The sequence below is a fragment of the Cynocephalus volans genome, chromosome 3, assembly GCF_027409185.1.
Source record: "Cynocephalus volans isolate mCynVol1 chromosome 3, mCynVol1.pri, whole genome shotgun sequence".
In the NCBI taxonomy this organism is placed as follows: Eukaryota; Metazoa; Chordata; class Mammalia; order Dermoptera; family Cynocephalidae; genus Cynocephalus; species Cynocephalus volans.
Window position 1 is genome coordinate 83,078,547 of NC_084462.1, and position 24,558 is coordinate 83,103,104.

General features: G+C 36.7%; 1 protein-coding gene across 4 annotated transcripts in view; it reads left to right on the forward strand.

Annotated features, from left to right (window-relative positions):
- The window catches only part of NEDD4 (NEDD4 E3 ubiquitin protein ligase), a 66,325-nt gene extending 45,157 nt beyond the window's left edge, over positions 1–21,168 (forward strand). For all 4 annotated transcript variants that reach the window (XM_063088935.1, XM_063088936.1, XM_063088937.1 and 1 more), the window contains 17 exons: positions 3,332–3,451; positions 4,497–4,700; positions 5,724–5,804; positions 6,033–6,087; positions 6,180–6,238; positions 7,257–7,322; positions 11,080–11,309; positions 12,045–12,166; positions 12,259–12,329; positions 13,418–13,513; positions 13,848–13,921; positions 14,175–14,235; positions 16,779–16,838; positions 16,924–17,031; positions 17,683–17,779; positions 20,361–20,433; positions 20,966–21,168. In XM_063088935.1, the coding sequence (XP_062945005.1) occupies positions 3,332–3,451; positions 4,497–4,700; positions 5,724–5,804; positions 6,033–6,087; positions 6,180–6,238; positions 7,257–7,322; positions 11,080–11,309; positions 12,045–12,166; positions 12,259–12,329; positions 13,418–13,513; positions 13,848–13,921; positions 14,175–14,235; positions 16,779–16,838; positions 16,924–17,031; positions 17,683–17,779; positions 20,361–20,433; positions 20,966–21,068 (1,680 nt within the window). In that variant the 3' untranslated portion in view covers positions 21,069–21,168. The remainder of the gene's footprint in view (positions 1–3,331; positions 3,452–4,496; positions 4,701–5,723; positions 5,805–6,032; positions 6,088–6,179; positions 6,239–7,256; positions 7,323–11,079; positions 11,310–12,044; positions 12,167–12,258; positions 12,330–13,417; positions 13,514–13,847; positions 13,922–14,174; positions 14,236–16,778; positions 16,839–16,923; positions 17,032–17,682; positions 17,780–20,360; positions 20,434–20,965) is intronic.
- Positions 21,169–24,558: the final 3,390 nt, after the last annotated feature.

Here is a 24,558-nt window from a genome sequence, read left to right on the forward strand (position 1 = left end):
CCCTTACGTGATGCCCATTTGTTTTCTAAACCAAATTAAAACTCCCAGGCCCCCAGTCTCTTCAGCCTTTGCTTCTCCTTATCCACCCACAGAAACCTCCTGCTCCCTTCATTCCTCTCTGTGCTTTTTCTTCCAAACAGGCTGTTCCCATCTCCCAATTCTCTTCTTCTTCCAAGTCTTTGTGCATTCTATTTCACACTCAGAATGGCCTCCTCATTTTTTTTCACCAACCATTTGTAATTGGGGGGGGTAATTAATTAATTAATTAATTAATTAATTATTTTACACCTAAGATGTTGCAGAAATGTTGGGGTGGAGAGGGAAAGAATAAGGGGGGGGATGGGGGGAGGATGAGAAAGGGGGAAGGGGGGCATGATCAAGCCCCCAAGGGGCTTCTGGCAGTGGCTCGGTCAAGGCTGGGATGGATGCGGATGTCGGGGGGCATGGCTGAAGCCCTCGGCCCCCCCACCCCCACTTGGAAGTCTGGGGCGCTTCCAGTGGCAGTTTGGTGGCCATCACTGGGCTAGATGCAGACATCAGGGGGCATGGCTGAGGCCCTCGGCACCCCTCACCCCAGCTCAGGAGCCTTGGGCACTTCTGGCAGCAGCCTGGTGGCTGTCACTGGGCTGGATGCAGATGTTGGGGGTGGGCATGGCTCAAGCCCTCGGTCACCCCTACCCCAGCTCGGGAGCCTGCGGGGCTCCTGGCAGGGGCTTGGTCATCGCTGCACTGGATGCAGACATGGGGGGTGGGGGTGGGGCTGAGACCCTCAGCCCTCTCCCCACTCCAGCTTGGGAGCCCAGAGGGCATCTGGTCCTTGTAGGTTTTACAGGTGTTCTTCAGTGTTGTTAGACTTTTACTGGTTAATATCAAAATTTTTTCTCTGATATGTGGGGTTTTTGTTTTTTCTTTCAGTTCTGTGTTGGATTATTAGCTACCCCCACCACTCAAACTCTGCACTAGAACTAATTTGTTGTCCTTTGCTTACTTCTAAAATGGAGGAACTTCCTGTGGGGACCAGCACTTGAGCTCTGTGGTTGAGCTAAATTGCTGCTTTGCTGCTGATTCACTGGGAAAGGCTTTTTGTGCAGCTCAGGTTTTAATTGTTGACCTTGTAAGCACTTCCAGGTCTTATGAGGACTGGGACACCTGGGTTGTGTGGAAACCCTGGTCTAGGCCTGAGTCTTTTCAGCAAACTGCAGTTCTATTTTCCTAACCAGTCTCTACTGAGTGGTTCTGTGCTGATTGGAGGGCCAATCAGCTGTCCATGCTGTGCCCCAATGTTCCCCCAGTGGGCCTGTCTCCCCCACTGCCCACACTCTAAACAGTTCTCATAGGACTGGCCCTGTTTCGGTCCCTTGTGATGACTCACTGGCCTCTGAGCCAGTTGTCTGTGGCCTCTCACTCGTATGTGGATCCAAAGGAACCCTGTTAGTGGTCTAGCTAGCCTGGGGGCCACCAAGGTTCTCTTCTCCCCTGCAGCCTCCAAGCAACTTCATACAAAGGGTACAGCTGCAGTTTTTGCCGGCTCTTGCTCCATGTGCTCACTAGGGCCAGCCTTGAAGTGGCTGGGGCACGAAATGCTCAGAGTGGTCCTTTCTCTTTTCGCAGCTTCTCCTGCCTTTATGAACTCTGAAGGTCTATCCTCCTCTTCCCCTGAGCTCTAGTAACCCCAGCTTGGCAGTTTTTACTTTTTAATAGTTGTAAATTTGCTGATTGTGGGAAAGAGTGATGCTGGAGACCATCTATTCTGCCATCTTGACCTGAAGTCCTGTTTGTAATTTTGAATTGCAGTCTATATTCAATTTTGAAAAGTAGGGTATATTTTTGCTTTTATGGAATTCCAGCATAGGAGTATAGAGCCTCCAAAATCCTCAGCCCAAGAGTAGTTCATCTGTCTAAAAAGATGCCCCTCACCAAGAGCAGGACACCTTCTTAGAGATCCACAGTATTCCTCTCACTGCACCTGGTAGTGTCCTCCATACAATGAAAATGTCATCCAAGACACAATTTTAAGTGCACCAGATGAGCAGCAGAATCTAGAGATGATTACCGTTTTTCCACAATACATTGATTTTTTTTTAAAAAATGGCTTTCCTGAGGTGTAATTTATATAACCATAAAATCCATCCATTTTGAATGTACAATTAAATGAGTTTGTGTAAAGTTATACAGACATATCACTTAGCATGATGTTTTTCAGATACAACTATGTCCATGTTATTGCATGGATAGTCTCAATAGTTCATGGTATTTCACTGCATAGATATATCTAATACATTTCATTTATCTATTCATCAGCTGATGGACATTTGGAAAACTGGGAAACCTTTAATTGCATCATTTTGTAGTCTAACATCTCACCGTAACTGTCAGCAAAGTACTTAGAGATCCTGTGTATGTGGTAAACAGTCTATCTAGTGAAGAACTGGTTTTTATGTTGTAAGGCACTTCAGGGAGCAAGCCAGGCCTTGAAGAGTCGATCTGGTTCAAAAGACAAAAGGAAGGCCAGACCTAGGACTATTTTAAGTAAACCTGGAAATAACCAGACTTTTCTTCGTTCATTTGTAATACACTATAATAAACAGCATCTCTTAGCCCTTAGAGAAACAAGGCAGGGGTGACTTTCAACTTGGCATGAAAATGTGATTTTTGTAGTTAAACTACTTGGATTCAAATCTCAGCTCCATTCCTTACAAGCAGAGTGTCTTAGCAGACTACTCAATGTTTTAAGCTTCAATTTACTCATTAGTAAAATGGGCCAGTATTAACAATGATCTCATTAAGACTTGTGTAGGGGTTAAATGACATGGTCTGTGTTAAAGCACTTGATGTGTGGTTGTTATTGTTGACATGTTTTGTTAGTGTTGGTGTCACTTCCATCCTTATTGTCTGTTCTACTGTATATTTTTCCCGAATGAAGTGCTGAGCACTTTATTTTGTATACTTTAAAATACGATTTAAAATACAGTTTATTTCACTAAATTAAAATGTGTCATAGGGCTGGCCCGTGGCTCACTTGGGAGAGTGTGGTGCTGATAACACCAAGTCCACGGGTTCAGATCCCTATATAGGGATGGCCAGTTAGCTCACTTGGGAGAGTGTGGTGCTGACAACACCAAGCCAAGGGTTAGGATCCCCTTACCGGTCATCTTTAAAAAAAAAAAAAAAATGTCATTGCCCATCTTTCTTTGTAAGAAATGTTTTACATTCAAAATAAAATAAAAATATGGTTCATTTTAAAGAGAGCTAGCAATGAAGAAGAGATGGGATTCTTTCTGAAGGATTCTTTCTTACTAATATTTAATTCTCCTGTTACTCTTCACTTCAGCTGTTGCCTACTTCATCTGGATTACCACCAGGTTGGGAAGAAAAACAAGATGAAAGAGGAAGATCATATTATGTAGATCACAATTCCAGAACTACTACCTGGACAAAGCCCACTGTACAGGTACCCTGCAATTTATTAACTTGTAGTATTTCCTTGTAAGTGTTTAGCAAAATGTTTATTTTATCTTATCACCTTTTCTCTTGTTGAGAAGTTTTTTAACACTGAAAAGTACAGAGAATAATATAGCAAATACTCATATTTTAAACACTCAGAGTTTACCACTATTAACGTTACCATATTCATTTCTAGACATTTTATTTTTAAGAAGTCTTACAGATGAAGTTAAATTCCTTTTAGCCAAGCTGTTGGTCCCATTTCCCAGAGGGAACCACCACCATCTCGAGTTCATTGTATATTCCATGAGCCTATTGTGTATGTATACGTGGAGAGCTAAACAATGCAAAATATTACGTTTATGTGTTTCAAATTGTGTGTAGATGTTATATTCTGAAGTCTAAATTCTTTTTTTTACTCAACATTGTTTTAAAGTCCTATCCATGTTGTTATTTATAGATATAGTGTATTTCTTTTAACTACTGACTAATATTTCATTGTGTGAATATATTGCATTTCAATTATCCATTTCTATAGTGGATATGTGCCAGTCATTTTGTCTACTCAACATTTGAACCCACTTCTGTGTATGAGGAATTCCCCAGTCTGTGAGTCTTGGGAGATCAAAGACAACCTTCTCCTGTAGGCACCATAGCACTCTTTGCCTCTCAGACACACCCATGAACGTAGCTTCCTCAATCAGACTCACCCACAACTGTTAACTGCCCTCTTACCAATTGAGGATTAGCTGAGAAATGATAAATCATTGTAAAAACAAAGTTTGACAGAAAACTTTATTGTAAGAATTACAGTGATATAATACTGTAAAAATACAGTGTGATAAAACACTTTATTGGAATAATTGATGAAAAAATAGGAAAATATTGAGGAAAAATTAATAATATGTCATAACTACACTTGAAAATGAGCCTCAAATGGTTAGGGCTTGTTTATAAGTATGTATTGTGTTTGCAGGTTAAGTTGCCTTTTTAACCACAGCTATTTGTGGGTCTCTATAAAATATTACAACATGATTTAATTAATGTGCTAGGCCACCATGGAAACCAGTCAGCTGCCGTCAAGCCAGAGTTCTTCTGCAAGCCCTCAGCCACAGGTGCCCACAAGTGATGCAGCACAGCAGCTGACCCAGCCATCTGAAATTGAGCACGGATTCCTTCCTAAAGGCTGGGAAGTCCGGCATGCACCCAATGGGAGGCCCTTCTTTATTGACCACAACACCAAAACCACCACCTGGGTAACTTTAGTACTCTACAGCTTAAATTTATAACAACAGTAATCTCTTATGTACTGTTCTTTATCATGTTTAAGTGTACACTAGTATAACCTACATTTCCTGGTATTCATTGAAAAATATATTGAATTCTTAATAGTATTATTTTTATTCAAGATATGCTTATGCCTCTTGCTAATATTCTTTTGTATTGTTATGGAGATATTCATATTTATTCCTGTTTCCAGTTCTTAGCGCACTAGCCATAACTGCTTAAGAAGATATATAGTAATAATCTTTTACCTTTACATGCGGCTCTATAGTTCCAAAGCACTTTTGAATCCGTCTCTCATTAATATCAAAAAACCCTTGTGAGGCAAAGTGTAGAACAAGTGTTTTTAAGATAAGGCTTAAAGTTGGGTTGGTTCACCACTAATAGAAAAATTGCTCAAAATTAGCGGCAGATGAATAGAATTTAATCAATTATTAAAAAGACCAAGGTAGCATAAATAAAATTAAAATAGTTTAATAAATGATTTAATAAAATAATATATATTAATTAATTCAAATAATTTGAATTTTTTTCTGTTTTCTAACAATCTGAATTGACTTTAATAACCTTTTTGGGCTTACGTCCCTGTCTTACAAAAATATAAATAAATCAACACTTGAGCAGATAGGTGCCAAAAGTCATATTAAGGGGCTCGTAAATAACATGTGGTCTAATTTAATAGAGAAAAGCCCTATGTCATGACAGTTTTTAAAGAATGGGGCAAAATACTCTGTATGGTTTCTGTGAAAGAGATGATCAGTCTTGATCCCTCTCTGAGAATGGATCCTTATCATTGCTTTCAATACTATAGGCTGAGAGTGATAGATTTTAGGAGAACCTATTATGTCACAGTTTAAGGAAATAAAGTATAAATGGACTTCTTAAAGACAATATTTTAAACATCCATTGATATTAGAAAATATGGTAACAAATTGATTTTATTTTAAAATTGTGTGTGTGTCTGGTGTTTCCCTCTATTTACTCTACAAAAAAAGGAAGATCCAAGATTGAAAATTCCAGCTCATCTGAGAGGAAAGACATCTCTTGATCCTTCCAGTGATCTAGGGCCTTTACCTGTAAGTTTATAAAATTGCAGCCAGTCTGACTTGGCTATCTCAAACATTTTGTATTTTGGAACATAGTAGTTCTTTAACAACTATAGTTAATATTATTATTAAAGTGTTTATGCTTTCTATTAAGAATGGAATATGCAAATTAAATTAACTATATAACCAATGCTATTTTTTTTACCAATACATCTAAAATCCTGTCATGAAATAATTGAAATATGTTCTTAATTATAGCCAGGATGGGAAGAGAGAACTCACACAGATGGGAGAATCTTCTACATAAATCACAGTATGTGCAATGTGACTTTTCAATACATTAGTTTTTGTAATACTGAAGTTTGTGAATGAGAGAGAAAAGCATCTTTTTTTCCTTCCCTTCAGATATAAAAAGAACACAATGGGAAGATCCTCGGTTACAGAATGTAGCCATAACTGGACCAGTAAGTCTCTCTGTGTCAGTGTGCTCTGATGGGATTTTCCTCTCACCTGTCTCCTCAAGGGCAAACAGTCAAGGGCATACATAACCCTACAGGCATTCAGAAGAAAGCACATTTGCCATTCTCTGCCCACCACCCCTACTCCAAGTCTCAGTTATCTGAAAAGATTGTGTAGAGTCATTATTCTTAACCTGTTCGGTAGCCTTGGGAGACTAGTGAGCCAGACGGTCAAAATGCTAAGGCTGCTGAGCTCGGGCTGGTACGTGCCATTGTCTGCAAAGAATGTGGAGAGTCCTCAGTAGATCAGGGAGGAGCCAGAATGAGGAAGCTGCAGTGCCCTATCAACTCCAGGGTCATATCTTGAACTTTTTGGTAGAAATCATTGCACGTGCCTGATATTTAAGACACACACACATTTAAGTATAAATATTACCATGTATGATAATTATAGCACTCTTGAGTCAGGGTAATATAGAAAAATCATTATCCTCTTTTATATAGGTACTTTTTCCATCTTTATTCGGATTTTAATTGTTTTCTAGTTCACAAAAAGAAGTAAAATTAAAGACATAGTGATTTGAGATTACTCTTTAGTATATCAATGTGTTCTTAAAATAATGGTTAAAAAAGGCAACTTCACAGAGTTCAAGGAAAAAGTGCACTTCCAAATTGTTCCCTTAATGGAGAAATCACTTTGAAAGTCTTTTAGAAATGGAAACTTTTGTTTCTAATATTTCTCTACTTGGAAGAAATTTCCTGTTTCTGGCATGTTGCACTTCAAGAATATTGCATGATAAAAATTACAGCCATAGAAATTGCTGAATACAATTTTATCTCAAACAGAGAAATTAAGCATTTTAAATTTTTGTATTTGTTTTTCTTCAAATTAAATTTTTCTTTCCAAATATTCGCTTTTAATGCCTTTAACTTATGTTCCTAAAATATCCAGAGGGAAACTTTTTAAATTGTTCCAGAATAAAAACAACCTAAACCTTTATTTTTCCAAAATTTTCAACTAAAGGCAGTGCCCTACTCCAGGGATTACAAAAGAAAGTATGAGTTCTTCCGAAGAAAGTTGAAGAAACAGGTTAGTAATATTTATAATAAGTACTCAGGAATGATCATTATAGACTGAAAGTAATGGTAAATGCATTTTAAAAAGTGATAGAAAATTTATTCTTTATTTGTAACAACTGAATGAAAGGTTTCTTGTAGGGAAAGGATGCTTATTTTTTGAGTAGTTACTATATATCATTAGAGACCATAATTATTTTATATCTTTATTTTTCAAAATGTTTTGTAATATAGAAAAATAGTATTAAAAGTTTGCTTTAAAGAGCTCTAACCTGTTGTTTCCTGATGTGGTTTGTGGTGGCTGATCTTTGTAGAAAGCTGAGCAAGAGTAGCTCAGCGGATTATCTTCTGGCCTAATCTTCGATTGTTTGGAGAACGCTCTGGATTCCTTTGTTACTTTGTTGTTTTGCAGCAATAGTCATTTATTCTCTGTAGCTTCGAACATATCTCTGCATAATTTAAAAATACAGCTCCAAGTGGAACGGTGTTCTTGTTTCTTGTCTCCTTGTGCTTATCAGAAATGGTCACTACATTTTTTTCCATCACCACAAATTTAATGTTTGGAACTAAATTCCTCATCTGTCCATCTATTTCACTCCTGTCAGTGTTGACCATTTTTAATGCCTTTCTAATCTGCTCATCCTTTCTGCCTTTCCCTGCAGTTTAGGAATACTACCACTGGGTGGCTATATTGGGTTACATTTTCTTGCGTTCTAAGCCCAGAAGCCTGCCTTTCCAAAGATGCAAGATGGTGTGTCTGCTACCACAGATTTTTCATCCAAAATTTTAACAAAACTGAAATACAATAGTTTTTTAGTGCAAATATTTTATGCCCTATTAAAATATGACACTTTTAAATTCATTTAAAGAATAACTGTCAAAATTATTCTGGACATTTGTTTTCTACTTTTAGGCTTTGGGATTTTAAATCTCTCTGGGTTTATTTTTCTGGTAAATATTTGCATTCTTAATGAGAATATGCTGGTCGGGAGAACCACTGGCTTCTCCATTTGCCACTTTGAACACTTGTAAACATGTTGCAATATGTGATTGTAATGTCTTCCAGACAGCAGGAGATAAGGAACAAGATCTTTATTAACAGGCCACAGAATATAAAAACAATAATGAAAGCAATAATATTTATTGGTCACTACATACCAGGCATTCTTCTTAGCAGGTTATATGTATTATTCATTTAATCTCCACAATAACTTTGTAAGGAAGGAATTATTATCCCATTTTACAGGTGAGGAAATTAAGGCCCAGAGAAAATAGGTAATGTGATCAAGTACCATGATCATTAAGTACAAAAGCCAGATTCAGACCAAGTGGTCTAGCTCCAGCATCCATGCTCTTAACCAACCTGACATGTCATATTGGTGATTAAGAAACTTTGCACAGAAATTACCCAGAATGTAACAAAGGTGTATAAAGAGATAAGCACATGAAAGAAAGGTTAGGAGACATGGAGTCATTCCAGAAGACTGGAAGAGCATGGGAAGGACACTGAGAATCTGAATCCTCAGATTAACAAAAAGCTCCAAGAAGGATTTAAAAAATAAAATCCATATCTAGACACATCACAGCAAAAAAAACCACCAAGACAAAGATAAAAAGTGTTAAAAATCAGCATTTGAAAACCTTGAGCTGTTTTTAACCTTTTCCTGTTCCTCATCCTCCGTTCACTCATTAGTTAGGAACAATGACAGCTAATAATTTTTTAGCTCACTGTGTGCCAGATACCGTGTAAGCACTTTAAAAGTGTTATCTCATGAAAACAACTCCAGGAGTGCAGATAATTATTATCCCTTTTTTATAGATGAGGAAATGAAGCCTCAGAAAAGACACATATCTTGACCAAAGTCACACACCAAGTAAGTGGCAGAGTCAGGATTTGAACACAGGGCCTCAGTCCAGAATCCATGCCCTCGTCCGCTACTCAGTTCAAACGCTAAGCTTTCTCCTGTGGGCCTCTCCTTCCATTACCATCGCTCCCTCACAGGTCCATTTGTCTTCATTTACATGGGCTATTTCAGGCATCTTTAACTAACCAACATGCCTCTTCTCCCCTCTTCCTTAAAATCACCCTTGACATCCTACCCCATCAGCTTCTGAAAATACAACAATCTGATCATGTGACCCCCTGCTCAGAAGCTCTCTCCCCAGTCTGCCGTTCACACATGTCCAATCTCTGGCCCCAGACTACTTTTCCACCTTCTTCTCTCACTATAATTGCCGTTTTTTGTTCCCTTGTCTCCGTTGTCCTCCTGCCTCTCTACCCGGTGGCTATTAAATTTATCAGACCCCTCAAGCATGCTGTCCTTGCCTGCCTTCCTCTCCTGTCCAAAGACTTTCTCCCCAAGCCTCGATTGCCTCACTTGCAGTCAATCTTATATGCTCCCACAGAGCATTGCTTATATCTCTGTTATTAGCAATTTTCCTATTCTTTTAAGTCTCAGAAGTAGTAACATTTACACTTGTTTCTCACATACACACCAGATCATAAGCTCCTTGGAGAAGCAATAACATCTTAGGCCATGTTTTTATTCCCTTTCTCCCCATCCCTGGCCCCACTATGTTACCCACCCAGCATGGGGCCTGGCCCAGAGCAGGCCTTTGATAAATGCTTGGTGAGTAACTTACCTGCACTGGCTGCCTAGTATCCAGTCTAAAATTGTTTTTCTCCAGTCTTACCTTTTTTTTTTTTTTTTTTTTTTGCATAAGCAGGAGAGGAAACTGCTTATATTTTGCTTATATTGTTCATATAAATTGCTTATATTATTACATTTATGCAGGGCTTTCCATTTTCCCTAAATGTAGTGAGAGTGAAATTGATTTTTTTTTCCCTTAAAGCTAACCCTCTGTTCTTTTCTTGAAGTGAAAGAATATTGATAGCATGTTTTCTCTCAATGGTTTCCACTTGACCGTTGCACACAAAGCACTCAGGATAAAATATTGAGATACATTTGCATAAAATCTGCAATTACATCTGCCTACGGCATAGTTATCTGCATTTGTTACATAAGCAAAGAACGTACAAAAGATTAGCAAGGCAATGCTGCTCATTGATTCAGAGCAGAGACTCAGGAGCTAAGACTTTCTTAATTTCTGTTTTCTTCAGTCTCTTCATCTGTAAAATGGAGACAATATTAGTAGCTTCTTCTTAGTGTTGTTATGAAGAGTAAGTGAGTTAACCCATTAAAATGTGGGGAACAGTGACTGGCAGTCTGTAAATGTTAGTATCTATTAATGAGTGAAGCAGGATAGACGCCAAGGAGGAAAGGTGGAGGAAAGGAAAACCCAGAACAGACTGGCAAGCAGCAAGGAGAGGGCAGTGGCCAAACATGACCACAGAATGGTCTTCACTGGAACTTAACATGGAAAGCACTGTTCATGTGGGCATTATTGTCACCATCAATAGCTTCTTCAGATAGATATAAAAATCAAAAGTCTGTATTATTGAGTGATTAGAGGAAGTGCATGAAGTATTTTCCTATAAGGAAAAAATTAAGACTAGAGCTGGCCAGTTATCTTAGTTGGTTAGAGCACAGCCTCATAACCCCAAGGTCAGGGGTGTGGATCCCCGTATCAGCCAGCTGCAAAAAAAAAAAAGACTACATCTCTAGGTGTGTTTTCCCTCACTACATTACTAAAGGAAAAAGAGACTTGGCACAGGGTGGAGTATAGTGAGTGTTATAACTTTCATGAGATAAACTTGTCATTATATTACATTGATTTAAACCATGAGTCTCTCTTCTCTGGGTTTTCAGAATGACATTCCAAACAAATTTGAAATGAAACTTCGCCGTGCAACTGTTCTTGAGGATTCTTACCGGAGAATTATGGGGGTCAAGAGAGCAGACTTCCTCAAGGCTCGACTGTGGGTCGAGTTCGATGGTGAAAAGGGGTTAGATTATGGAGGAGTCGCCAGAGAATGGTTCTTCCTGATCTCGAAGGAAATGTTTAACCCTTATTATGGGTTGTTTGAATATTCTGCTACGTAAGTACTTTTTCAATGCCTGTATGCAGAAAAAAAAAAAAATCACTGTTTTGAAAGTAATAGAGTTGTATGATACAAGGTAAATGTATGTTACAATATGGCAGAAAAGAGAGATTATAACTAATGTTTCAGAAATGACTTTTTTTTTAATTGTGGTAAAAATACATGAACATAAAATTTACCATTTTAACCATTTTAAATGTACACTTCAGTGGCCTCAAGTATACTCACATTGTTGTGGAACCATCAGCATCATTCATCTCCAGAATTTTTTTTATCCTCCCAAAATGAAATTCTGTATCCATTAAACATTACTTCCCCATTCCCTGGCAACCACCATTCTACTTTTATGTCTCTGTGAACTCCACTATTCTAAGAACCTCATGTAAGTGAAATCATACAATATTTGTCTTTTTGTGTCTGACTTATTTGACTGAGCATGGTTCATCCATGTTGTAGCACGTGTAGAATTTCCTTCATTTTTAAGGATGAATAATACTTCATTATTTGTGTATATTATATTTTGTTTATCCACTCATCTATCAATGAAAATTTGAGTTATTTCCACCTTTTGACAGAAATTGCTTTTTTAAAACCACTAAATTCAATGGTCAAATGTGGTTTTAATAGAGGTAAACAACTCTGAAAAGAGGGAGGTAATTTATAATTATTTGTCACGTTAAAATTTTTCTTTGAAATATTCAGAGGAGCATTTAAATGTGGTTGTCTTTACAGGGATAATTATACCCTACAGATAAATCCAAATTCTGGATTGTGTAATGAAGATCACCTCTCTTACTTCAAGTTTATTGGTCGGGTAGCTGGAATGGCAGTTTATCATGGCAAATTGTTGGATGGTTAGTATTAAGTATAAACCTGTTTTTAAAGGTGTAATTATCTGTTTTCTTTCACTTGGTAATCATTTTAAATATATTTGACTTTTTGCAAGGTTTTTTCATTCGCCCGTTTTACAAGATGATGCTACACAAACCAATAACACTTCATGATATGGAATCAGTGGTATGTCTTTTTCACTTATAATATAGATGAAGCATATTGAACAGGCAACCAAACATTTTTAAGAATTATGTTTTAATAATATAGAAACTAATAAATTATAATGTTTCAAAATATAAGTGAACATTTTTCCTCAACATTTTATTATGAAAATTTTCTAACGTATAATAAAGTTGAAAAAATTTTACAGTAGACACTTGTATATTCACCACCCACAATTAGCTTTTCTTTTGTATTTAGTTTGTCACATACCTGTCCATCTGTCCATCGTCTTATCCAACATTCCAGCTTAGTTTTTTCATGCATTTCAAAATAAGTTGCAGATATAAGTAAAATTCCTTCTAAATATTTTAACATGCTATATACAACAGTTATGTACCTTTTGCATCAATATTTGAATTTTCATCTTTATGATGAATGGCATATGTTTTTTAAATGGCAGTCTAAAGGCAAGGCTTTGTGGTTAGGCCCCCACAAAGAAACAGAAACCCAGGTATGTGACCTGTGCTGCCAAATAGCAGTCTCCTGCAATGTGTGTGCACATGGATTCTAAGACCTACCAAGTGCATTTTTTATTCCTTTCTCGTTACATATTATTATTGCAAACAGTATGATTTGTTATCAATTGTAAGATTGCAGAGTTAGTTGAGTTGGTTAATCAAGCTTCTATATTTGTTATTTGAGATTTTTCTTTAAGCTGGTATAAACAGTGATCTCCTGAGCTACTTAAACGTTTTACGCACAATCTTATATGTTCCTGGGTATCCATGGAAGTTAGGATTTATCTGAAAACTACTTTATTTAACCATTTAAGTGGATAATAAAATCTGTGCGTCACTGTTTCCACGTAGAGAAAGATTTTTAAACTTTTAAGCAGGCAGCACTCTATTGATTGAAGCATTTTTACTCTCGTGCTTACTGGTCATCCATCTCTTCTTGTAATTTGTGTATGTGTGTATGGAAAAGATGTCCAACTGGCCCTTTCATTTTTCACCCAATTATTCAGACCCTCACCATACTTTTTTTTTTTTGCAAGTTCAGGTGTCTTCTTTATATATACAAATTTTAAATATGCTATTTTTTCCATCTAGGATAGTGAATATTACAATTCACTTAGATGGATTCTTGAAAATGATCCAACAGAATTGGACCTCAGGTTTATCATAGATGAAGAACTTTTTGGACAGGTTTGTGAATTTCGATCAATTAAAATGGTACATTGTGAAACAAATGTTGTAGCTTAAGTTTAGATGTTAATGCATATACTCAGCACATTTCTGTGTTCTATTTTTACATTTATTTTCCAGTAACAAAAGCTGTCTCTCAGCAAGAATGTGTGCTTTCTTTGACATTTGACTCATTCATATTTATTTTAGTAAAACTAATATTTAAAGTTTTCTTAGCTTTTAGCTTTTGAATGGGTTTAATTTAAAACACCAGGTTTCTGGTATAACTATAATATTATACTTTTTAAGTTTTTGTCACTAAAATAACATGTCAAGTTATCATATTTAATTTTAGACACATCAACATGAGTTGAAAAATGGTGGATCAGAAATAGTTGTCACCAATAAGAACAAAAAGGAGTACATTTAGTAAGTATTTTATTAGTAAGTAGTTTACGGGAAATAATTTTGTTCTTTCTTCTGAGAAGACTCGTCATACTTTCTTTCTCTTCTCCTGTGGCCAGAATTCTCTTTCTGTAACAATGCAGTATTTCTTTCTTTTATTTAACTTTTACGTTGGGCTTAGCTAGTCTTTATTTTTTATTCCTAATTGGAATAAATATGCCTTAAATTTTTTTCTTGGTTCATGTGAAAAAGAATAAAATGTTTTGCTTCTTTTTAGTCTTGTAATACAATGGCGATTTGTAAACCGAGTCCAGAAGCAAATGGCTGCTTTTAAAGAGGTATTTATTTTCTTTTGTTTGCTCTTCTGTATTTTCAAAGTACAACCCATAAGTTTCAAATATTAGAGCTCATCACATCTGAGAAAAACAAGTATATGGCTCACTTTGAAAAACCATTCTAAATTATATGTTTATATTAACAGCATATACCATGAATAGATGTTCACTGTTAAAATTTAATTAGTTAATAAACATTAACAATCCTCTGCCCCTCATCTTTTCCCAATCCCACTCTCCTCACCTTAAGTAAGAAACAAGAGTGTTATAGGTATTTTCCTAAATAGGAACCATGATACATGTTGTTTTGTGACTTGCTTTCTTCTTTCTTCTCTTACTAATGTCAAGATATATAGCTATCTTTCGTTGTGGCTGCATTTTATTCATACTATAAATTCATGAAGTATATAAACTTCCCCAATTGGTGGGCATATAGGCTATTGTCAGAGCACTCATTTCTTAAGCTAACTTAAAACCTTATGTTAAATAAGTATCACATACTTTTTTATTTATTCAGTACTGAGCACTGACTATGTGTCTGGTGCTGTGCTAGGCAAAAAGACATAGGTCTTGCTATTGAGGAACAGACAGTCTAAAGAGTAAAATGTACAGAGGCAAGTGGAAAGTGCCAAATCAGCATAGACAAGAGGTACAGCAGAGCAGGGACAGGTACAGGAACAGGTACAGTAAGGGACAGAGAAGGACTAGAGGAATTGGCCAACCAAAGAAAAGAAGAAAATTCCATTTTAAGCAGAGGGAGCAGCATGCCAGCAGTCTGGCTATCAGATAGGCTGTATGCACATTAGAAAAAATACAGGCAGTTTAGTATGCTGGATAAGAGGATGCAAGAGGGGGAAAATAAGCCTGGAGCGCTAAGCAGAACAAGATAATGAAAGGCCTTTTATTAAGCACTGGAGTTTGGAGTTTTCTCTGAAGTCCAGTGAGGGGAAGGAAGGAAGGTGGCACTAAAGGCTATTAAACAATAAAACACCAGGATTCAAATTACATTTTTGTCAGATCATTCTGGAAGTAGTATGTAGAATGAATTAGAGGAGGGCAAGACTAGCAGCAAAGACTTCCCAGCAGAGTTGGGAGAGTGCTACAGTAATCTAGGTGAGAAATGGTAAGGACAGGAATTTACATGGTGCTGGTGGGAAGAGAGTTGTGTGTGCATTTGAATGGCATTCAGGGGGGAGATTTAAAATATAGAGATCTGGGTTGGCAGCATGGATTTGGGGATCATCTGCATATGTGTAGTGAAGCTGTTGACTAGACAACATGAAAATAGGAAAGAGCAGTGAAAGTGATGCCAACATGTGGAGACCTGGGAACACCAGCACGTTACACGTTGTTTATGAATAGATGGCTTATGAATGGATGGTTTATTTATGAATGGTTGGTAAAAAAGGAGACTTCAAAGAAAGTTAACAAGGCAGACAGAGAGGAAGGTATCAAGAGCAGACAAAGTTTTCAACAACATACATACAGCAGAGAAGTCAACTAAGATAAGGAATTAGAAGTTTTTATTAGGGCCGAGCCCGTGGCGCACTCGGGAGAGTGCGGCGCTGGGAGCACTGCGACGCTCCCACTGCGGGTTCGGATCCTATATAGGAATGGCCGGTGCACTCACTGGCTGAGTGCCGGTCACAAAAAAGACAAAAAAAAAAAAAAAGAAGAAGAAGTTTTTATTAGATACAGCTGCAAAGCTATCTTTGACTTTTTTTGAACAATCTCAGGGGTGCAGTGGTGTAGAGGTCAGATCATGGTGGGTTGAGGGATGATGGGAGATGAGTGAGTGGCACAGCACTGTCTAGAACTTGGCTGTGAAGAGAAGAAAAAGGCGTTTGCTTTTTTGTTTTGTTTTTAAGGTACTTAAATACGTAAGGAGTGAGCTAATAAAGAGAAGGAAGTCTAGTGATACTGACTTCCCTGAGGGCTGGTCTGAGAGGGGAGGGGGTAGCTCTCTCTTCCCCTCCAGTGGGAAGGAGGCCTTGATAGTTGTTGATGCTGGTACATGGGGGTGCAGAAGGTTGAGGGGGTTCCATTCTGAGTAATTGCCTCTATTTTCTCTCTCAAATAGAAATTATCTACTGCAAAGAAGGGGTGATGTGGAGGAGGAGGAGGCTTGAGAAGTACAGGGAAGTTTTAAAATAGCCACTATGAGGTTTTGGTGAGGGGCAACAATAATCAGCCACAACGTATATCGACAAAATAAAATTTAAAAAAAAAAAAACTGACAAACCAAAAATAAAATAAAATAGCCACTATGAGGAATAAATGAAAGAGCCTATGGACAAATACATTTTCTTGCCAATATTGAAATCTCAGTTAAGAGCCCATAAATATATGGGAGTATTTCAAAAAGGTCATGGAAAGATTCATATTATCTTTTAATTCCATTTTCCCACAAACTTTTTGAAGTACCCTCGTATAACAGTAGACATTTATGTGGAAGTGAGATTTCTCCAATAGCATCCAGAAGCCAGGGTATAGGAATATCCAGTGACACTGCTAACAAGGTTTTAAATACATTTTTTTTCTACTAGGGATTTTTTGAACTAATACCACAGGATCTCATCAAAATTTTTGATGAAAATGAACTAGAGGTAAGAAGTATTACTTTTATGTTAAAACAGGAATTTTGTACCCATTATTTTTCTTGTTTACAGTTTGACATTTCTTGTTATATAGCTTCTTATGTGTGGTTTGGGAGACGTGGATGTGAACGACTGGAAAGAACATACAAAGTATAAAAATGGCTACAGTGTAAACCATCAAGTCATTCAGTGGTTTTGGAAGGTACTTAAAAGCCTCTGTTTTCATAAATTACTTTTTGACAGATTCAGTCATATTTAAGTCAACTCTTGGTTAACTATACTACTGGATTACATATAGATAAAGCAGAAAAATATATAGCCCAGCAAAAATTATCTTTGATTTTGTACTGTATACATATACCTTCTAAGTATGGTCCTAACCTCCATACATATGTAGGGATAAGTAATAATAGTGTTCAGAATGTAGTAAATGGTAATAACAGGCTGAGATAGGCACTTAATTTCTTGCTAAAGTAGGGACTCTCAAGAATACCTGCAATGCAGGGGACTCCTGCATGGCTCCTTTAAATTTCCTTACAGAGAAATCTGTATCCCATTCACTAATATCAGTAAATATAATTTTTAAAAAGACATGACCCACATCTGAAAAGAAATTTTTGTCACTTCATTAGGCTATAATCCCATTCTAAAGAGTAGCCGTGTAGCCTTGGAAATAAAGTTTTCAAGAACTTTATAAACCACCTATAAATACAAAGTTAACTAAAGGAAATGTGCAAATTTGCTAAGTGATTATTAATACTGTAACTAAATCCTGATAGTATAGTTTTCAGAATAATTTTTTTTTACCTTTTTTCCAGTGCTATTCCCTAAATGATATTTTTATCTTATTCAGGCTGTTTTAATGATGGATTCAGAAAAAAGAATAAGATTACTTCAGTTTGTCACTGGCACATCCCGTGTGCCTATGAATGGATTTGCTGAACTACATGGTAAGGATTTTCTACAGATCATCAAAAAATGGAGTGATGCCAATTGTCTTTTTCATGGCTGATTAGTCTTCAATTTTATATTATTTACACTAAAATTTAGCTTAATAAAAATAAGAATTAAGATTTTTAAATGATGTAATTAGATACACTGAAGTAGGTCAAAATATTTTTATGCCTTCTAATCAGATAATGAAGGAGAAAACTGGAAACATGAAATGGCCTGAGTTATTTTCTGTTCTTGAACTTTAAATTTTATTCCTATTTGCTTCCATTACAGAAGAAACATTACCTCTAGTGTGATAGTGCAAAGTAGCATTTAAATTTCCAAAGAATGTTTATAAGTGTACCACAAAAAACAAAGAGCATCGTAGCATACATTTGGGGAAATGCCAGGCCAAACAAAGTTAAATAGATTTCCTGGGACTTATTCAGAACCTTTACTGTGAAAAAAATAAATAAATAAATAAGTTTCCAAAACGTAATTGATCATGGAATCTTTTTTTTTTTCTTTTGTAGTGGGAGTTGGGGGTAGAGAATCTCATTGGACTACTGTCCCTTATTTCCTGTGGGAAATGGCAGGACTGAGGATAAGACTACATATATCTCTTGATATTCAGAACAGTTAATATTAATGTAGTTTTCTGTAAAGTGAAACTCTATATATCCTATCAAATAATTTTCCAGTTGATTTACACACTAGAGGTGTGCTTTGTAAAAAGGTGCTGTTTCTAGTGTAGGTCACAGCAACGTTTCTCACATTGGTTCAGATTCTGTTTATTGGAATGACATGCTTTAAAGCTATCAAGAACAAATCTTTTATTTTTATTTTATTTTATTTTTTTTTGTCTTTTTCGTGACCGGCACTCAGCCAGTGAGTGCACCGGCCAGTCCTATATAGGATCCGAACCCGCAGCGGGAGCGTCGCCGTGCTCCCAGCGCCGCACTCTCCCGAGTGCGCCACGGGCTCGGCCCAAGAACAAATCTTTTAGAAAAGGTGTAGCTAAAGTTGGAACCCTACTCAGAGCAACAAATAAGATTAGAATTGTTCTGGGAACTAGAAGTCGGGAACAGCTACCTAGGTGATTGCTAAGCTGAATTTTTCATGCAAAAAGAAGCTGTTGCTGTCTGATGGGATTGCTAACCCCTCTATCTTTTCCGTGGCAAACCTGGTCTCCTTGTTAAGCTTCAGTTATGTGTGTTTTCAGAACCTGTCAAGCAGCTGCTGCTTCTCTACCTGGCGTAACCACTCATAGAGGTCAGCTTTACCACTAACCAATTCTCTCATGCCTTGCCTAGTTGGATTTCTTAGCCTGTCTTTTTAGTAGTTTCATCTGACTCCCCTTCCTTTGTCTTCTCTACTTTACCCAGTTAGTAGAGGAAATCAGGCAGGGCAAACGAATACCCCTTTTCATCTCCAGCTCCACTTTCCTCTTTTATGCAGTGCAGGCCTATAGCCATCCACTGATTTTATGAACTATTTGTACTTGGAGGGAAATATCCCACACATGGAGCCAGAGTTGTCTGTGTTAGAATGTAAATTCAAATTCTTAGGTATTTACAGAAAGAAGTAGAAGTTGGTTCAAAATGTTAATATTACAATTCAACATTATATAGCCAATGAAAGTAGGTTAAGTTTATATCAGTTGACTTAGATGGAATTTTTACACTGAATTGTTTGGGTGAGAGACTCAAGAGGCAGAGAAATATATATATAATGTGATTCCATGTTATAGAAAACAATGACAAAAGTACTAAAATTTTAACTGTGAACATAATTTTGATGGGTAGAGTGTGAAAAGTTACACTTTTGAGAAAACGTTAATATTGAGAATATTAAATATTTTTACTGCTGTTTATAGCAGTTATACACACACACACATTTGAATATGATGGTAAGACATGAAGAAAAGGAAGGAAAGTTGCAGATTGGGTTGTCAACATTGATTACCTGGTTGTTGGGGGACATTGAGGGTTGGAGAAGGAAGAGCTAAGTGAAAATTCCAAGGGAAAAAAAGTTTCTAAAAATGTCCACAATAAAAGAAAAATGTAGACTGTATAACATGATCACATGTACATAAGTTCTCTCTGTATATGCACACAAGAAGATTCATAACAGAATGTTTACCTAGAGTTAATGGTAGGATTTAAGGAGATTTTTATAGTCTTCATTATTTTTACTCTCTTGCTTTGCTTTAATTTTTACAGTGAAAATCAGAAAAAGTTAAAGCTATTTTTAGTGGGACTCATAAAAGAAAGAAAATGCTCGTTTTCTCTGTGTACCTATGGAGGAAATCATGTATGGGAATGCAGTTGTGAATAGGGCTGGAGAATAGCAAAAGCGTTGTCAGACATGCCACTCCAGCAGCAGTGATAGGGTGGTGACAAATGAACTGATAAACAAGGAATCCTCATCTCATGGCTGGACAATGAAGCCATTAAGCACAGGACATTTCTTTTGAGTTTAAAGAAACCAGATTAATTCCTGTATGTGGAAATTCTACGTTAGAAAAAGTGGATTTTCAAATACGTAAGGATTCCTGTATAGAGTAAATGAGACCAAAGAAACTCTTCTCCCTTTCAGGTTCAAATGGACCACAGTCATTTACAGTTGAACAGTGGGGTACCCCTGAAAAGCTGCCAAGAGCTCATACCTGGTAAGCATTTGCTTAGACCTTAATAGAACAAATCTTCAGAGAGCGAAGTTCCTCTGTTAGTCCAGGTACACCAGGTCTAGTCCACTCTGTGCTATGTTGGAGGTAGCTATGGATGAGGAGGAGTCAGTGACACTAACCCAGGAATGGGTGTTTCTCTACCAGGTCAGCCTGGGCTTGAAATCCAGGTAGCTGAAGATCAGAGAGGCCCATCTAAACTGTTGACCATATGTTGCCTCCATCTCAAGTGATGGGCCCTCCCAGGAAGGGCCTGAACATTCTCTTTGGGAGGTTAAAATGGCAGAGGAACCCAGACATTTGGAAGTCGAGATGGGGGCGGGAGGACTCCCCAATGGAGTCATGAGGAGAGTCCATGACTCAAGTCCAGTCCTTTGTCTTACTTCTACCCTGGTGGGAAGATGTCTTCTAGCGTCATTAGGATGCATTCATCACCAATAGCAGCATTACCACGTTTGCCATGGTGATACTTGCTTTATCGGTGTCTTTCCTAACCAGTTCCTCTCTGTTCTTCCAGCTTTAATCGCTTGGACTTGCCACCCTATGAATCATTTGAAGAATTATGTGATAAACTTCTAATGGCAATTGAAAACACTCAGGGCTTTGACGGAATTGATTAGATTACAAATAACAATCTACATTGTTTTTACTGCCACAGTTTTACAAGCAAAATCGTGACTCAAAATTTTCCAGGCAACTACTAAAACTTGGCCACTGATTCTTCCCAGATATTGGAGAAATTAGAAGAAATAGTATGACAACTTTACCATTATTTCGGTCACTTTTTAAATAATGTGTTGCATTTACACAGTTTCATTTTGGCTTTAGAGTTCACAATATAGGATGTAAGTCCTGTGTGCCTGGAACAGTGAGTTTTTGTCCTTAACATTTACCTCTTTTATAGTATTTGCTAGGCAGTTCTTTCTTAAACTACTGAAATTATAACTGTGAAATATTTGTGATAAGTGTCATGCATGAAAAGTTTGAGGCTTTTTGGGGAGGAACTGAAATTGCGGGGGGGGAACCGTATTGAGTGAACTACAATACATTTAGTGCTAATTGCAGCTATTTATTATTTTGTAGACCTGTTTAATGCACCTTACTGCTCAAATCTTTGAAAAAACCTTGGAAAGCGTGTTACCTATATTTTTAGTCAATTGACTCACTTGCAAAAAATTGTTTACTTCTTCACTTTTAAAGTATTTGACTTTTGTTAATATGATGTTTTACTAAACAAGGTGATTCACAGGACATGTGAAGCAAATTCAGATTTGAAATTGGGAGAAAAGTATTAAAGCTTTTCTCTTGCCTGTATATCCTTATGTTTCATTGGTGTAGTCATCATCTTTTCATGCTTTAGTGTAGTGAGAATTATTCCTTCTTCAAACATTAAAGCACTACCAAGCAGTATTTCTTACCATGCCTTGAAGAACTAAGTTAAAGGTATAGCATTTGCCTTCACTAGTCATTCTTTATACTTGCACAATTATGTAGTTATATGTTTACAGGGATTATTATGTTTACAGATTAAGCTAATTTCTGTAGTTGCATTTTTATATATTTTTAGTATCACTTTAGTAAAAAAAAAGAAAACCAAATAACTTGTTAAAAATTACCAAAGAGTAGTTATAATGCATAATTTGTATTAAATTTCTTACATTTCTTATGATTTTTAAAAATACTCTTTACTATGAAAATGGTGTTTTATTACACATTCAAAACTCTTTAAGCAAAATGCTACATGTAGAATCCTTCTTCAACCAAGGTGAAATACATAAAGACCATGTGCATGTGTTCAGCACACATTTACTGAATGCATGCTATGTGCATAGCACTGTGCTGGGCCCTAAGCAGGTAAGAGTTGTCAGCTTTAAAGAAATCTAGCTCAGTCCTCATCCTCAATGAGCTTATAAATGGAATTTGTAAACAATCTAAAGTTGAGGTGAGCAGAATAAGGCCAAAAGGAAAGTGTTCTAGGTTCCAGTGCACTTGCAAAGATGAAGTGTGCCAAGACTGTATTCATATGTTTTATACCTATATTGGAATGATTATATAGAAAATACTTACAAAAAGCTAAACCTGTTTCTCAATTTGGTATCTTGGTGATTTAGGAGTAATTGTAAATATGTTATGAGTCTTCTTAAATATACATTTTATACACACACACACACACACACACACACACACACACACACACACACTCTCTCTCTCTCTCTCTCTCTCTCTCTCTCTCTCTCTCTCTCTCTCTCTCTCTCTCTCTCTCTCTCTGTGAGAGTTATAAAAAGTGTTTCTGACTATTGGTTTAAGTTTGTTGGGGTATAACATGATGAGTACTTGTCAGCACCTGGTAGAGATCTCAAATGTGACAGTAGCAAAACCATTTTCCAATCTGGTTTAAGGAAATTAATTCACAAATAAATGTATCCTTCGTTTTGTCTTCACCAGTGTCAGCCAGCATTTAGGCATGAGCACCAGGTGTAGTCCTGGTTTTATCATTTATCAGCTGTGTGTACTGAAGCAATTTACTTAACCTCGCTGGGTTCCTGTTTCTTCATCTGTCATTGTAAGTTCCAGAGAGGTGAGAAATCAGAAAGTGCTTTGTAAAGTATTATATGATTTGAAGATGCTTTGCACTGACTGTTGGATTTTGTCAAGTCAGGTGTACAAATGACTACACTCCCAAAGAAGAAACTCTTCGTTTAAAAATAAAATGACTTCTAATGTACAAGGAAGTAGGAACATATCTGATAGTAAATACACTATATGTGTGTGCATGTAGATACACATGTGTATCTAAATATGGATCTTACCATCAGAATTAATTTTCTCCATAACAGCAAAGTAATATTAATATGGGCCAATGCATTTTGGAAATGTCCTCATTATGTAGAATTGAATGTGAAAACTATTTTTGTGAAAACTATTTTTGTTAAAACAGGATTTTATCACATGATTGTTTAATTATCACTTCTGTAAAATATAGCAGATAAAATATAAAGCTGTCTTTTCATCTAACATTCATTTGGATGAACCTGTGACTCAGATAGAACATGGTGTTAATGAGACCAGACCCACTCCACTAGCCCCCAGCCACAGATCTTTCTCTCTTCGTCTCCCTGGAGTGGGCTGACAGTCTGGTAGGAACCTGTATCAAGCAACACAGTCCCTCATCCCAAATAGAAAAGGATCTCAAATGCATTCTACTGCTGGAAAATCAGTAGGGTCATTTTCATAAAGCATGGACATCATACCTTTATAGAAATTATAAGCACATAATTTTACCCTAGATTTTCTCTAATCAAAAAAATTTAATAGACAAAATTGTATTACAAATACATTTCATTATAACTCAAATTTAAATAGTATTTGTTTTGTTTATTTATAATGCTGAAATTATTCCATATAAATATCAAGTTAAACACAATTCATTTTGATTATAAGCTATTTGACATTGTTTTTTAAAATATTCTGATATGGTAGATATATGTACCAAGATTACTGTATCAAAAGGTATTGCATACTTTAAAGTATAAAATCATTTTTTTTTAAAAAAAATCGATTCCACAAATAAAGTTCTATTCTAATTTAAAAAACAAAACTGTGACTCATTTTTAAATATAAATGTTTCCAAGCCAATAAGCGGGGTGATGTCTTCTGGTCTAGTCCTTTACAACAACACATAAAATTCTCAAGACTATCTTGAACTTATGTCTGATCAACTAACATGATTATAAACTTAACCGCAGACAATCTCCCCTTTACAAAAAGGTCATTTTCCAAAGTCTGGTCATTAATGTCGAGAAGACAAAAAAATAATAAAGTTACAAATGCATTGGATTTCAGGCACCCTGCTGCTCATGAAAGAGGCCAGCCTTGTAGCCTAAACACTATTTACAACATTGTTTCTATGAGAAAAGGAGTTCCAAGTGTTAAGAGCTATGTATTGTATCCTCCCTCCTCTTAAGCACAGAGAAGTTTCCCAGTAAGAAGAGAATCCACATCTACCCCCCACCTTGTAAGGTGCTGTTCCAGCCCCATCTCTCTGCCAAAATCCAGAGCATTGGTTTTAACCCTCGGAACCCAGACCACTGTCCTCTCTGCTTCCCCCCT